This window comes from Monodelphis domestica, chromosome 1, assembly GCF_027887165.1.
Source record: "Monodelphis domestica isolate mMonDom1 chromosome 1, mMonDom1.pri, whole genome shotgun sequence".
NCBI lineage: Eukaryota > Metazoa > Chordata > Mammalia > Didelphimorphia > Didelphidae > Monodelphis > Monodelphis domestica.
This window is the reverse complement of record NC_077227.1, coordinates 400,782,844-400,798,455: the sequence shown is the minus strand read 5'-3', so window position 1 is coordinate 400,798,455 and position 15,612 is coordinate 400,782,844. Positions and strand designations below refer to the sequence as shown.

Genomic DNA, 15,612 nt, shown 5'->3' with positions numbered 1-15,612 from the left:
GAATTTTTTCTAAATAAAATGGAAGAAAATTAAAGTATAATGTTCTTTCTCTTTTCTTTATGGCTTTTTAACTTTCCCCATGTTTTCTTCTTGCCAGGAAATGACAAATGAAGAGAAAAATAGTATCACCAATCTTAGCAAGTGTGACTTCAACCAGATAAGCCAGTATTTCAAAGCCCAATCAGAAGCAAGGAAGCAAATGAGCAAAGAAGAGAAACTGGTACTATGTCTATATTTTTAAACTTTTTCAGTAACAACAGTAGTAATCACAACCCGCACTTATGTAACACTTTATGGTTCTAAAAAAGGCTTTGTGTACATTTTCATTTGATCTTTATCACAGTCCTGTGAAATAGTCTCTACAGATGGTGGTTGTTAACCCCATGACAGTGTTCTTTAAGTAATATCAGGCTTCACTTAAATTATAATGGTTCTTTGGTTCATCTGCCTTCTCATTCTTGATCACTTTTCAGAAGATTTGGATTAATTTATCATTTCTTTAAACCAGTAGTCCAGTATTCTTTCCCCAAAGAAATCTTTTTGAACCTTGCTACCTTAGAACAAGAGCTCATGAACAAGTACTTTGAATAATCAAATACATGTGATATTGTGAATCTTTTATTATATCATACAACTTGGTTTCTTAAAGGATATATTTAATGTACCTAGTGTGTATTACTAATACTGCCTTATTTGCCTCCTAATGAATTTTCCTCTTTTCTCATCCATATATATATTTTTTAATTTAATAATTTAAAAAAAAATTTTAAGGCTCTAATAAGAGCCTTCCCCCTCTTAAAAAAGATCTCAGGGGCATCTGGTGGTACAATGGATAGAGCACTGGGCTTGAAATTGGGAAGACTCATGAAGATTATGAGTTCAAATCCAGCCTCAGATACTTAAAACTCTGTGACCCTGGGCAAGTCACTTAACCTTCCTTGCCTAAATTTCCTCACATGAAAAATGAACTGGAGAAGGAAATGACAAATTAATGGGGGCAGCTAGGTGGCTCATTGTATTGAGAGTCAGGCCCAGAGATGGGAGGTCCTGGGTTCCAATCTGGCCTCAGATACTTCCCAGCTAAGTGACCCTGGGCAAGTAACTTAACTCCCCATTGCCTAGCCCTTACTGCTCTTCTGCCTTAGAACTAATACCCAGTATTGATTCTAAGACCAAAGGTAAAGGTTTCAAAAATAAAAAAGATCTCTTTTGTAACAAATAAGCATAGTCAGACAAAGCTGATCCATATCTTGGTTGTATGTGAAAACATATGACTCATTCTCTACCTTTTAGATTAATACCTCTCTAGGAAAGTGATGGAAGACATATTAATTAGTCTTCTGGAATTGTGATTGATTGATCATTTCATTTGTTCAGAATTCTGTTTTTCAAAGTCACCTTCCTTTACAGCATAGTAGTAATTATATAATTTGTTCTACTGATTCATATTTCACTTTGCATCAGTTCATCTTACTCTTCTCCTTTCTCTATGTACTCTGCATAGTCATTGTTGAGACTTTCAGATACTCTCTGGGGAAAGCCGAGTTTGAGATTTCTTTACTTTTTAATCATTAAAATAGAATCATTTGGTTGTTCTTTAAATACAAAAAAAAAGAAACCTTGCTTCCTAATGACTCCTTCCTCCCACCCCTACTTGTCCAGTAGCACCATACCTTGTAACAAAGAAATACAATTAAGCAAAATAAATTTATCCCCTGCCAACCTAAATTTTAGAATAATTCAAAGTAAGATTGATTCTGCTTCCACTTACCCTTCATTATCTTATAATTTTTTCTGATAAATCCATGGGCCCTTGAAGAGGAATATCAGTGAGTCACAAAACAGCCCACAAAATTTCTCTCACAGAATCCCAGATACCACACAAGATAAATATATTAATCCATACTTGGAAGAGGAAAGAACTTTTGGCAATGCAAGCCCACAAACTGGGCAACTTAATATGTGACATGAGACACTTGATCCTCTGAGTTTGACAGTATATAGTAAGACTTTACTAATTTGGCAAACATTTGGAGATTACATGTGGTTTCCTTCCTATAGTCAGGCCCTTAAGTAGGCAGAACAACCCAAGATTTGTCCTCAAGTGGGGAATATAGAGGACTGCTAACCACATTTGTACTCCTCCTCTGAGGATGAGAGAAAAGGGGAAATCAAGACTGGTAGTGGGGCAGAGACAGGAATATAAGAAGGAAGAACTGATTGCAGTTTGATGAGAGGAAGGATTTCTGCTAATGGAATACCAAAACTGTGTCCTAGGATTTATCAAGCAAGAGAAAAGAGGGGAGAGAGAAGACATGACTGTGATAGGACCTAAGCTCTTGCCCAGACTAAGAGGGGAATGGAAAGGGAAGTTGAGGCCTGGTCCAACAGCAATAGTGCATTAGGGGATACCAGACAGAACATCTCACTGCCCAGGCAGCAGTAGAACAACCCAGACACCAACAGCATACCACAGTTGGACCAAAGAGAGGTAGGGTTTAAAGTGAAGAAAGGAGAGGAGGCAGAGTCAAGATGGCGGCATAGAGGCAGTGAAAGTTCAGACCTCTGAAACCCTTCCTTACAAATTACAAACTAAATGCTCCTAGGGTACTGAAAATCAAACCTAACAAGACAGAGCCAAGGAAACCTCCTGCTGGACTCAACTTAAAAGGTACGCCCCCAAAGGCCTGAATTTGAGAGCACTCGGATTTAAGGGGAAAGAAGAAGGAAGGTCCCAGGACCCCTCCCCCACCAAAGAGCTGAGCCTCCAGCAGTAGCTGGAACCTCTGGGTGGGCAAGGTGCTGGTCTAGAGGGAGTACCTTGTGGGCAAAGCTGTGCCAGGCTCAGAGCGTCAAACACAGGCCATGGGGAAGCAGTTAGAGAAGAAGTGCATAGCTGGCAGCCTAGTTGCATCAGAGCAGACACTCCATATTGCCCCCCTTCCCGGGGTTTTGGCCTCAGGGCACATCTAGCTCAACCCTGCTGGACTTAATCCCATCAAAGCCTTCAGAGGGCAGGGAAGTTCAAGCTCCAACACCCCTCCCCCACAGACTGTACTGAGAGATTTGCTGACAAAGCTCCAAGGTGGAAGGCTAACAGAAAAGCCCAAAAGTACAAAAAAAAATGAGGAGCAAGAGTGCAGGCAACCGCAGGGAGTAAAGAAGGGGTAAATATGAGCAAACAACAGAAAAAGAAAAAAGAAATTACAGTTGACAGCTTCTATACAAGCAATGAATAAAGAGCAAACGGAACAGAGAAGGATGAGGAAACACAAAGTTAAAAAAAAAGAAACCCCAGTGAATTGGATACAGGCTTTGGAAGAACTCAAAATACAATTCAAAACACAATTAAGAGAGGCTGAAGACAACTGGGAAAAGAACTTAAAAATTAAGATAAGTCATCTGGAAACAGAGGCACTTGAACTAAAACAAGAAAATAGTGTCTTGAAAGCCAAAATTAACTAGCTTGAAAAAGAGGCAAAGGAGATGAAATATGGCCTCCAAAGAAAATCAGACCAGAAGTAGAAGGATGACCAAAAAGCCAGGGAGGAAATCCTTTAAGAACCAGAATAGAACAACTAGAAGCAAGCGACTTCACAAGGCAGCAGGACATGATAAAACAAAATCAAAAGAATGAAAAAATTGAGGAAAATATAAAGCACCTCATTCATAAAACAGAAGATTTAGAAAATCATTCCAGGAGAGACAACTTAAGAGTCATTGGTCTGGGGGCAGCTGGGTGGCTCAGTGGCTTGAGATCCAGGCCTAGAGACAGGAGATCCTAGATTCAAATCTGGCCTCAGACACTTCCCAGCTGTGTGACCCTGGGGGAGTCACTTAACCCCCATTGCCTAGTCCTTACCACTCTTCTGCCTTGGAGCCAATACACAGTATTGACTCCAAGGTGGAAGGTAAGGGTTTAAAAAAAAAAAAGTCATTGGTCTACCAGAAGACCATGACAAAAGAAAAAGCCTGGACATCATACTATAGGAAATTATCCAAAAAAACTGCCCCGATATTCTAGAACAAGAGGGGAAAGTGGAGATTGAAAGAATCCACAGATCAACACCTGTACTTAATTCCCAACTGACAACACCCAGGAATGTTATAGCCAAATTCAAGAACTATCAGACCAAGGAAAAAATATTACAAGCTGCTAAGAAGTCATTCAGATATCATGGAACCACAGTGAAGATAACATAGGATCTGGCTGCATCTAAACTGAAGGACCGAAAAGCTTTGAATATGATATTCTAGAAAGCAAGGGAACTAGGTCTACGACCAAGAATCAATTACCCAGCAAAACTGGGTAGGGAAAAGTATGGTCATTTAACAAAATAAAAGAATTCTAAGCATTTGTAAAGAAAAGACCAGAACAGAAAATTTGATGCCCAAGAACAGAACTCAAGAGAGTCATCAAAAGATAATTTAAAAAGGGGGGGGGGGAACACTTTGATATGTATCTGTATAAGAAAAAAGGTCATTGGTAACTCTTAAAAATTGTTATCACTAGAAGCTGGTACTTTGAAAAAACAGACAAAATAGACAAAGTACTGGTTAATTTAATTAAAAAAAGGAAAGAAGAAAGGCAAATTAACAGCATCAAGGATGAGAAGGGGGATCTCACCTCCAATGAAGAGGAAATTAAGGCAATCATTAAAAACTACTTTGCCCAACTATATGGCAATAAATATACCAACCTAGGTGATATGGATGAATATTTACAAAAATATAAATTGCCTAGACTAACAGAAGAAGAAATAGTTTTCTTAAATAATCCCATATCAGAAAAAGAAATCCAACAGGCCATCAAAGAACTTCCTAAGAAAAAATCCCCAGGGCCTGATGGATTCACCAGCGAATTCTATCAAACATTCAGAGAACAGTTAATCCCAATACTATACAGACTATTTGACATAATAAGCAAAGAGGGAGTTCTACCAAACTCCTTTTATGACACAAGCATGGTACTGATTTCAAAAACAGAGAAAGAAAATTATAGACCAATCTCCCTAATGAATATAGATGCAAAAATCTTAAATAGGATACTAGCAAAAAGACTCCAGCAAGTGATTAGAAGGGTCATCCACCATGATCAAGTAGGATTTATACCAGGGATGTAGGGCTGGTTCAACATTAGGAAAACTATCCACATAATTGACCACATCAACAAGCAAACCAACAAGAACCACATGATTATCTCAATAGATGCAGAAAAAGCCTTTGATAAAATACAACACCCATTCCTACTAAAAACACTAGAAAGCATAGGAATAGAAGGGTCATTCCTAAAAATAATAAACAGTATATATTTAAAACCATCAGCTAATATCATCTGCAATGGGGATAAACTAGATGCATTCCCATTAAGATCAGGAGTGAAACAAGGATGCCCATTATCACCTCTATTATTTGACATTGTATTAGAAACACTAGCAGTAGCAATTAGAGAAGAAAAAGAAATTGAAGGCATCAAAATAGGCAAGGAGGAGACCAAATTATCGCTCTTTGCAGATGACATGATGGTCTACTTAAAGAATCCTAGAGATTCAACCAAAAAGCTAATCGAAATAATCAACAACTTTAGCAAAGTTGCAGGATACAAAATAAACCCACATAAGTCATCAGCATTTCTATATAATTCCAACACAGTTCAGCAGCAAGAATTAGAAAGAGAAATCCCATTCAAAATTACCCTAGACAAAATAAAATACTTAGGAATCTATCTCCTGAGACAAACACAGGATCTATATGAACACAACTACAAAACACTTTCCACACAACTAAAACTAGACTTGAACAATTGGAAGAACATTAACTGCTCATGGGTAGGACGAGCCAATATAATAAAAATGACCATCCTACCCAAACTCATCTATCTATTTAGTGCCATACCCATGGAACTTCCAAAAATTTTTTTTACTGATTTAGAAAAAACCATAACAAAGTTCATTTGGAAGAACAAAAGATCAAGGATATCCAGGGAAATAATGAAAAAAAAAAATACAAAGGAAGGGGGTCTTGCAGTCCCAGATCTCAGACTATTACAAAGCAGTGGTCATCAAAACAATTTGGTACTAGCTAAGAGACAGAAAGGAGGATCAGTGGAATAGACTGGGGGCAAGCAACCTCAGCAAGACAGTATATGACAAACCCAAAGATCCCAGCTTTTGGGACAAAAATCCACTATTTCATAAAAACTGCTGGGAAAATTGGAGGACAGTGTGGGAAAGATTAGGCTTAGATCAACACCTCACACCCTACACCAAGATAAATTCAAAATGGGTGAATGACTTGAACATAAAGAAGGAAACTATAAGAAAATTAGGCGAACACAGAATAATATACATGTCAGACCTTTGGGAAGGGAAATTCTTCAAAACCAAGCAAGAATTAGAAAGAGTTACAAAATGCAAAATAAATAATCTGGATTACATCAAATTGAAAAGTTTTTGTACAAACAAAATCAATGTAACCAAAATCAGAAGGGTAGCAACAAATTGGGAAACAATCTTCATAAAAACCTCTGACAAAGGTTTAATTACTCAAATTTATAAAGAACTAAATCAATTGTACAAAAAATCAAGCCATTCTCCAATTGACAAATGGGCAAGGGACATGAACAGGCAGTTCTCAGCCAAAGAAATCAAAACTATTAATAAGCACATGAAAAAGTGCTCTACATCTCTTATAATCAGAGAGATGCAAATCAAAACAACTCTGAGGTATCACCTCACACCTAGCAGATTGGCTAACATGACAGCTATGCAAAGTAATGAATGCTGGAGGGGTTGTGGCAAAGTGGGGACATTAATTCCTTGCTGGTGGAGTTGTGAATTGATCCAACCATTCTGGAGGGCAATTTGGAACTATGTCCAAAGGGCGATAAAAGACTGTCTGCCCTTTGATCCAGCCATAGCACTGCTGGGCTTGTACCCCAAAGAGATAATGGACAAAAAGACTTGTACAAGAATATTCATAGCTGCGCTCTTTGTGGTGGCCAAAAATTGGAAAATGAGGGGATGCCCATCAATTGGGGAATGGCTGAACAAATTGTGGTATATGTTGGTGATGGAATACTATTGTGCTAAAAGGAATAAGGAACTGGAGGAATTCCATGGAGACTGGAACAACCTCCAGGAAGTGATGCAGAGTGAAAGGAGCAGATCCAGGAAAACATTATACACAGAGACTGATACATTGTGGTACAATCGAAGGTGATGGACTTCTCCATTAGTATCAATGCAATTTCCCTGAACAATCTGCAGGGATCTAAAAAAAAAATACTACCCACAAGCAGAGGATAAACTGTGGGAGTAAAAACACCGATGAAAAGCAACTGCTTGACTACAGGGTTGGAGGAGATAAGACTGAGGAGAGACTCTAAATGAACACTATAATGCAAATTCCAACAACAGGGAAATGGGTTCGAGTCAAGAACACATGTGATAACCAGTGGAATCATGCATCAGCTATGGGAGAGGGAAAGGTGGGGGGGGGGGGAGAGGAAAAGAAAATGATCTTTGTTTCCAATGAATAATGTATGAAAACGACCAAATAAAATAATGTTTAAATAAAAAAAAAATTGTTATTATCACCTGGGCAGCTAGAAGAATTACACTTAGAGGGAACAGTGACAAACTGTATTAAGATGAAATGCCAAGACAAAAATATGTATATAGATATATGTATGCAAAGAAGCTCATGACAGGGGGGAGAATATCAGTACACTGGAAGGGTAAAGAAGTTGGAGATGGGAAATACTCAACTCTTACGTGCATTGAAAGTGACTCAAAGAGGGAAAAAAAGAATGCTTCAAACAATCAGGACTTGTCTTGCCTTTTGTTTGTGTGTCTTCATTCCATATCTATTCCCCCCTACCCCCTTGCATTATCCTCATCTTTTACCTCTTATGAGCCCCCAACTCCTTCAAAGCTGCTTCTTCTCTAACAGGCCCCCTTCCAATGTTAGTGCCCCTCTTTCCCCTGAAATTTGTCCCAGAATGTAAATTCTTTGAAGGCAGAGATTATTCTGTTTTTGTTGTTTATCCAGGAATGTCTGGCGTCTAATCCTAAGTGATTGTACTTCTTGAATTACCCAGGCTAAGAATTTACTTTAAAGTTTTATTTTTGCCGCCTCTTTCTCAATTCCCTAATTCAGAAGTTCTTAACCTAGAGCCCATGAATGTGTGATTTTTTTTTTAAAAGTATTGTGATATACAGGATGTAAAGTGAATAATTTTTATTATATTAAATTTAAAAGATTTTATACAAACAAAACCAATGCAACCAAGATTTAGAAAGAAAGCAACAAACTGGGGGAAAATTTTATAACAAATTTCTCTGATAAAGGTCTCATTTCTCAAATACATAAAGAACTAAATCAAGTTTATAAAAATCCAAATCATTCCACAATTGATAAATGGCTAAAGGATGAATAGGCAGTTTTCAGATGAAGAAATCAAAGCTATCAATAATCATATGAAAAAATGTTCTAAATTCTATTGATTAGAGACATGCAAATTAAAACAAATCTGTAGGTACCTCCTCATACTTATCAGATTAGCCAATATGACAGTAAAGTAAAATAATAAAGGTTGGAGGGAATGTGGCAAAATAAGGACACTAATGCATTGCTGGTGGGAGTTGTGAATTAATCCAATCATTTTGGAGGGCAATTTGGAATTATGCCCAAAAGGCTATAAAAGATGCATACTTTTTAATCTAGTAATACCACTTACTAGGTTTGAATCCTAAAGAGATTTTAAAAATGGAAAAGAGCTTATTTCTACAAAAATATTATAGCTATGTTTTTTGTGGTGACAAAGAATTGAAAACTAAAGGGAAGTCCTTCAACTGTGGAAAGGCTGGACAAACTGGTAGATGATGGTGATGGAAAACTATTTGTGCTATAAGAAATGAGGAACAGGATGATTTCAAAAAGAACTGGAAAAACCTATGTGAACTGGTGCAAAGTGAAATAAGCAGAACCAGGAGAACATTGTATACACAGTAACAGCAATATTGTGGAATTCTGCACAATTCTGAGGGACTTATGAAAAAGCCACTTCCAGAGAAAGAATTGGAATATAAATGTAAATGAAAATATATGATTTATCACTTGTTTATTTGGGTATATAATTTGGGGTTTTGGTTTTATAAGATTATTCACGTAAAAAATGAATAAAATGGAGATGTTTTGTGGGATAATACACGTATAAGCCAGGTTGAATTGCCTGTCAGCTCTGGAATGAGAAGGGAAGAAGGGAGGGAGACATGAATCATATAACTGTGGAAATTTGTTATTAAAATAAAGATGAAAAAGGTTTAAAAAAAATAAAGTGAGGAAAGGAAAACTATTCTTCAGTGCCTGCTAGAGGCTCACATTGTCTTGGGCACAGTTTGCTTCCCATTTCAGGGATTTTTTTCTTTCCCTCAGGGATTTGCCCTCCTAAGTAGATCATGCTTTCCAAGGGTTCATGAACTTTTATATTTTCATAATTTTATTTTAAGATGATTGGTTTCTTTTGCAATTCCATATATTTTATTTTATGCATTTAAAAATGTTATCCTGAGAAGGAATCCATAGACTTTACCAGATTGTCAGAAAGGTCCAGGGGACACACACACACACAAAAAACCATGAAGAACTTCTGGCGTAAAAGACTAAGAATCTTGTCTCCATGAACAGCTGCTTTGGCCCAAGTCATGATATCTGCTGCCACTGCTTTGGAAAGGATGATATCTCTGCCTCTAAGGGAGGACACATTTTAGCAACCTTACTGAAAGAGTCCTGGACTAGAAGAAATCTCAGTTCCAGTTTCTAATGACTCTAACTTTGTGTCCTTCTTATCTCCTCTGCAAAAATAAAAGTGTTGGACAGTCTGTGAGTCTATGAAACTTAAATAGTATTTGATTTCCCCCCTCCCCCTCAACTCAGCTTCCTTGATCTTGAGAGTCCCTTCCCTGATTGGGGCCATCATTTTCTTCCTCTGGAAAATCCAGTAATTATGCTATATGATCCTTCTAACATGTTGGTATCAGTGGTCTCACCTCCTTACTCCTTATCTGTTACCCATAAGGGATGCGATTCCATTCCCATCCTTACCTCCCAATCATCCGTCTTCTAGAATGCCATGTATAAAGAAACCATTGGCCTTAGCATCCAGCTATCTACATAATTATTTAAAATAGGAAGCTCCCTACTAGCCCATGTCTTTGAGGGGACAGGTTAGCCTTCTACAAATACACTTAGGGTATCTCAGGGCCTCTGTCCTCTCCCTTGGTGCAGGGTCCACCCCATCCCCTGATTCATAGCTTCCTTTTGTGTAGCTTGCTCTTGTGATGCTTTTCCCAGATTTAAAAATTCTTTAGTAATGACTGTTTTTATTGCTATGAGAACATCAACTTGTGTCACTGTCTGAAATGTAAGTGGGTATCACTGGGGGGGGGAGCCTGTTCAGTGAAAGGGGAGATAGCTATGGTATGGCAAAAGTGTTAGATTTAGACCCAGCAAGTCCCAGGGAAAGCCTAGCTAGGTAACTAGGGCAAACGATTTTCTCTCAATTTTCTCATCTAAAAAATGAGATGAATAATATCTCACAAGTTACATTTCATAAAACTTAGAGTACTATAAAATGCATTGTACTCTCAACATTTAACATAATATGATGATATTAAAAAATTATTTTATAAATCATTATTCACAATAAAAGAATTCATTCTTCTGCCTGGGAGTTCAAAGCAGCTCTATTAGAAGATTCCTTGTTTTCTTTAATCCTATTTTTTGTGGTGGGGAGGGCAGTCTTTATTCTAGATTCCCTTATGTCTTTTGGGTAAGACTGGATATTTACAGTAATAAATCACTTCAAACTTTAGTCATTAAAGGCCACTTGTGACATATTCTGAATTCAGAAGGGTTGGGGTTCAAATGAATGTTTTAGTTGAATTCGTTTTTTAACTGCTTTTTAAAATCTGTATGTGCATTTGGTCTACAGGCCAAATGATAAAATATCCTAACATGACTGAAGTCTGAATCTGTTTTTAGTATTTTGTTTCTTTCTTTTCTTAGAAAATCAAAGAGGAAAATGAAAGGCTATTGAAAGAGTATGGTTTCTGTGTGATGGACAATCACAGAGAGAGAATTGCCAACTTCAAGATTGAGCCTCCAGGTCTTTTCCGGGGTCGTGGCAACCATCCCAAGATGGGGATGTTGAAAAGGAGGATTATGCCTGAAGATATAATCATCAACTGTAGCAAGTGAGCACAGTCTTCTTTGGATTTCTTCTTAAGTGACTAACGGGATTGGAGCAAAAGAGTAAATGGAAGGGTTTGCTGTTTTGGGGTAACAGAGCTCTTTGAAATTGAGTCTAATTGGAAATGTGTAAATTACTTACAGTTAATGCTTCAACTCTTTCAGAGATTTTTTAACTAAGAGTGGAAAAGAAATAAACTTGGTAATTTATGCAAATAAAATCAACTCATACTTTTTTTCTTCACTTTTTAGGATACAGTAGCCAGTTTCACAGATTTAGAAAGGAAATTATTATTGATTATTTCTCTTCACTTAAGTGCCTTTTTGTCTTATTGCCCTCTGTAGAGATGCCAAGGTTCCCCCACCTCCTCCTGGACATAAATGGAAAGAAGTTAGACATGACAACAAGGTCACCTGGCTGGTATCCTGGACAGAGAATATACAAGGATCCATCAAGTACATTATGCTAAACCCCAGTTCACGAATCAAGGTAATAGAGCACCTGGAAAAGGCTCATCCCAGCCAGTAGGCATGAGTGTGTTGGGAGGGAAGTCCAATGATTTTCCCCAATTACATATAAAAACCAATATTTAACATTCATTTTAAAAAAACTGAATAACAAATTCTCTCCATCCTTCCCACCCTCACTGTCTCTTAACCGTCCCTCTTCACTGTGAAGGTAAGCACTCTGATAATAGATTTTACATGTGCAATCATGTAAAACATTTTCTCATATTAGTGTTTCTGTGGAAGAGATCTCAAACAACAAAAAAAGGATGGGGTGGGGAGAAATTGAATATAGTATGTTTAGTCTGCATTCAGACTCCCATCAGTTCTTTCTCTGAAGCCAGATGACATTTTTCTTCGAGAGTCTCTGGGATTGTCTTAGATCACTGTGTTGCTGAATAACTCACTAGGTCATTCACAGTTGTTAATCAAAAAAATATTACTGTTACTGGGTTTCCACTGTTCTTCTGGTTCTGCTCATTTCACTTTGAATTAGTTCATATAAATCTTTACAGTTTTTTCTGAAACCATCCTGCTCGTCATTTCTGATAGCGCAATAGTATTCCATTATAATCATATACCACAACTTACTCAGCCATTCCCCAATTGATAAATAGCCCTTCAATTTCTAATTCTTTGCCACCACAAAAAGAGCTACAGTAAATATTTTTGTACAAATAGGTCCTTCTCTCCCACTCCCTCTCCCCCCCAACCCCTTCTCTCTCAATTTCTTTGGGATACAGACCTAGTAGTGGTTTTGCTGAGCCAAAAGATACAATTTTAGAGTCCTTTGAGGATAGTTCCAACAGCCAAGAACATTTTCACAGGTGTACTTTAGCACCTTCTAAAGGATGGATCCCATTGCAGTGAACCCCAGGGCATGCAGGTATTTGATTATAGTATAATCTTTTTTTTTTAAAACCCTTACCGTCCATCTTGGAATCAATACTATGGTTATTACAGTAATCCGTATTGTGTATTGATTCTAAGCCACAAGACACAGTTTTCATTCTGGAGGAAGAAAGGAGGTCTCTGAAGTGTATGAAAGGTAATACATTCCATGTATGAGGGAAGAATGAGCATGGAGAATCAAGATGGGGTGTTATGTGGGAGGAACAAAGAGAAAAACGGAGTATAGGAAGGAGAGTACTATGTCCAGTGAAGCTGAAATAGTTACGAAGAGTTTTGTATTCTTAACAGAGTAGTTTGTTTTCTTCCAGAGGCAATAGGAAGCCACTGAAATTGATTAAGGGAGAAACATAGTCAGATCGTGCTCAAGAAAATTCATTTTGGCAGCTGTATGGAGAACACACTGGAGAGAAGAGAGACTTAAGATAGACTGACCAACTGCAATTATGTAGTCAAGAGGTTATAATGGTTTTATAACAAAAGAAAGAGATCAGAGGCAGATATAGAAATGACAAGATTTGGCACCTAATTGAAGTGAAAAGAGGAAAAAGAGTTAGAAGTTGAGGATGATATCAGAAGTTACAAGTGAGAGACTAGAGGAATGGTATTACCATTACCAGAATTAGGGAAGTTTAGAAGAGGGATGGGTTTTAGGGGGAGGGGGAATACTGAGATCCATTTAAAACATGTTGAAATTGAGCTACCTGTAGAATGCCCAGTTTTTGTACAAAAGGCAATATGGGACCGAAACTCAGGAGAAAGACTGGCACTGCATCTATAAATCAGTGAGATAAATGCACAGAAATTGTAATTAAACACAGAGAAGCTAATGAGATCCCCAAGAGAATAGAGAAGGAAAAGAAAATAGGACCTAAGACACTATGCTAGGGAGACTGGAGCATGAATGGTAAACTAAATAGTGACTTCTAAAGTTAGGATTTGGATTGGTGAAGACCTGTTGTTGAGGAGCCCCTTGAATTAAATTCCTTCTAAACTAGGAGTTCTAATTTAGGATCTTTGAACTTAATTTTGTTTTTAAAGTAAATTTTTATTGATTTTGTTTTTTCATTGCCTAAATTTCTCCTGTATTCTTTCCCTAACTCTTACCAGACAGCTATTCCATTTAATAAAAAAAAAGTTTTATTTTTTTATAGGACATCAATAAAATTTAATTTTAAAATATGTAATCATATCCTCCATTTTTTTAAATGAATGAATTAAAAAACATTTAGAGGGCAGCTGTGTAGGTTAGTAGATTGAGAGCCAGGCCTTAGAGACAAGGAGGTCCTGGGTTCAAATCTATTCTCAGACACTTTCTTGCTGTGTTGTGACCCTGGGCAAGTCATTTAACCCCCATTGCCCAGCCTTTACTGCTCTTCTGCCTTGTAATCAATATACAGTATTCTAAGATGGAAGATAAGGGTTTTTATAAAGAATACCTATACATAGCGGTGTGTGTGTGTGTGTGTGTGTGTGTGTGTGTGTACATATATACATAAACAATTAGCAAAACTAATCAATATATTGAAAAACTAAAAATGTATATTCAGTGTCTTACATTGTTTTCTTCTAGAGGCAATAGGGAGCAGAATTGGTAAGGGGTATTAGAAGCATGCTTTTTCATTGTAGTTTTGCAACACTCACTTTTAATTGTTTTGGGGTTGTTATGTATGTATTTTTTGTTCTACTTTACTTTGCACCAGTTTGTGTAAGTCTTTATTTCTCTTGTATTCATCATGTTCATCATTTCTCATTAGTTTTTGGAAAAGGTATTTTTATTATTGTATTTCAATAGATAAGTTTATTTTCCCCTTATATTTCAAGATAATAGGTTTCACCATACTGACAAGGGAGTCAGATACAAAAAAAAAGGTTCATAATCCCTGCTCTAAACTAAAGCTATTTTCTACACTTCTTATATCAGTCATTTAGCATTTAACTGGTATAACTTTTGTTAAAATGCCCTTTCTCCCTGACTAGATAGAGTTCCTTGAGAGCAAGAAGAATGTATTTCCTTCTTGTCTCCAAGTCTTAGCTCTAGCCATGTGAAAGGAGGAAGAATTAAGAAGTCACCTTTCCATCAGTGTTACTAATGATTAGACCTTTGTTTGGGGCTCCATGGCTGACTTAAGACCTGGAAAGCTGGGATAGAGTCCAGAGAAAAGTCAGGAAGATGATTAGAGGATTGGAAAATGAAACCTATGGAGAAAGGTTATAGAAATGTGATTTATTTAGTCTGGCGCCATTTCTCTGCCCAGCAGGCTCCAGCTTGGCAGAGAAATAATATCCCCACTACTCCAGGCTTTTTTTTTTTCACTCTGCCCTTGGAAAGAAGAAAGGTTTGCTGTGTTTCATACATGAGAGTAAAAAAGACACACGTCATTTGGAGGCTTTTCTCTTGGGATAGTTGGGATAGTTATGTGTTTGAGTCTCTGTGTGTTGATCAACTGTTGAATGTAGATTACAGCAATCTTCCCAGCAGATTTTTGGGAACGTAATAGACTGCCACCTTCAACACAGGTTTTTGAGCGAGTTTTTTTTACCACGGAATTTTTTCTGTTGTTTCGTCTTAACCAACTCCTTACTTTTCCATGTTTCTTCAACCTACCCTAGTTCCAGGGGGTGAATAATAGGAGGTGAAATTAAAAATTCTAGCTAGACCCAAGCAATATGTTAATTTGGAATTCTTATGACCTAAAATATACGGGTATGTGAGGAAGCAAAACTCTGTGGCCAAACTCCTTCCCTTCCCCTTTTCTATAAAATACCTCTGATGTTGCAACCCAGTTAAAAGGGATTTTTAAGCCAAGGATTGAAAAGTTTAGCCTGGTCTCACTCTGCCTCTCCCTGCTCATGTGCCTATTTGTTCCATACTCTGATGCTGAGGAATATAGCAGCACTAAGTGTGGGTTGAAGGACTTAATAGATTTGAGATGTGAGAGT

General features: G+C 37.4%; 1 protein-coding gene across 2 annotated transcripts in view; it reads left to right on the top strand.

Moving 5' to 3' along the window:
• TOP1 (DNA topoisomerase I) overlaps positions 1-15,612 on the top strand; it is a 129,640-nt gene that overhangs the window by 97,475 nt on the left and 16,553 nt on the right. For both annotated transcript variants that reach the window (XM_007474340.3, XM_007474338.3), the window contains 3 exons: positions 98-220; positions 11,071-11,258; positions 11,599-11,743. In XM_007474340.3, coding sequence (XP_007474402.1) covers positions 98-220; positions 11,071-11,258; positions 11,599-11,743 — 456 coding nt within the window. The remainder of the gene's footprint in view (positions 1-97; positions 221-11,070; positions 11,259-11,598; positions 11,744-15,612) is intronic.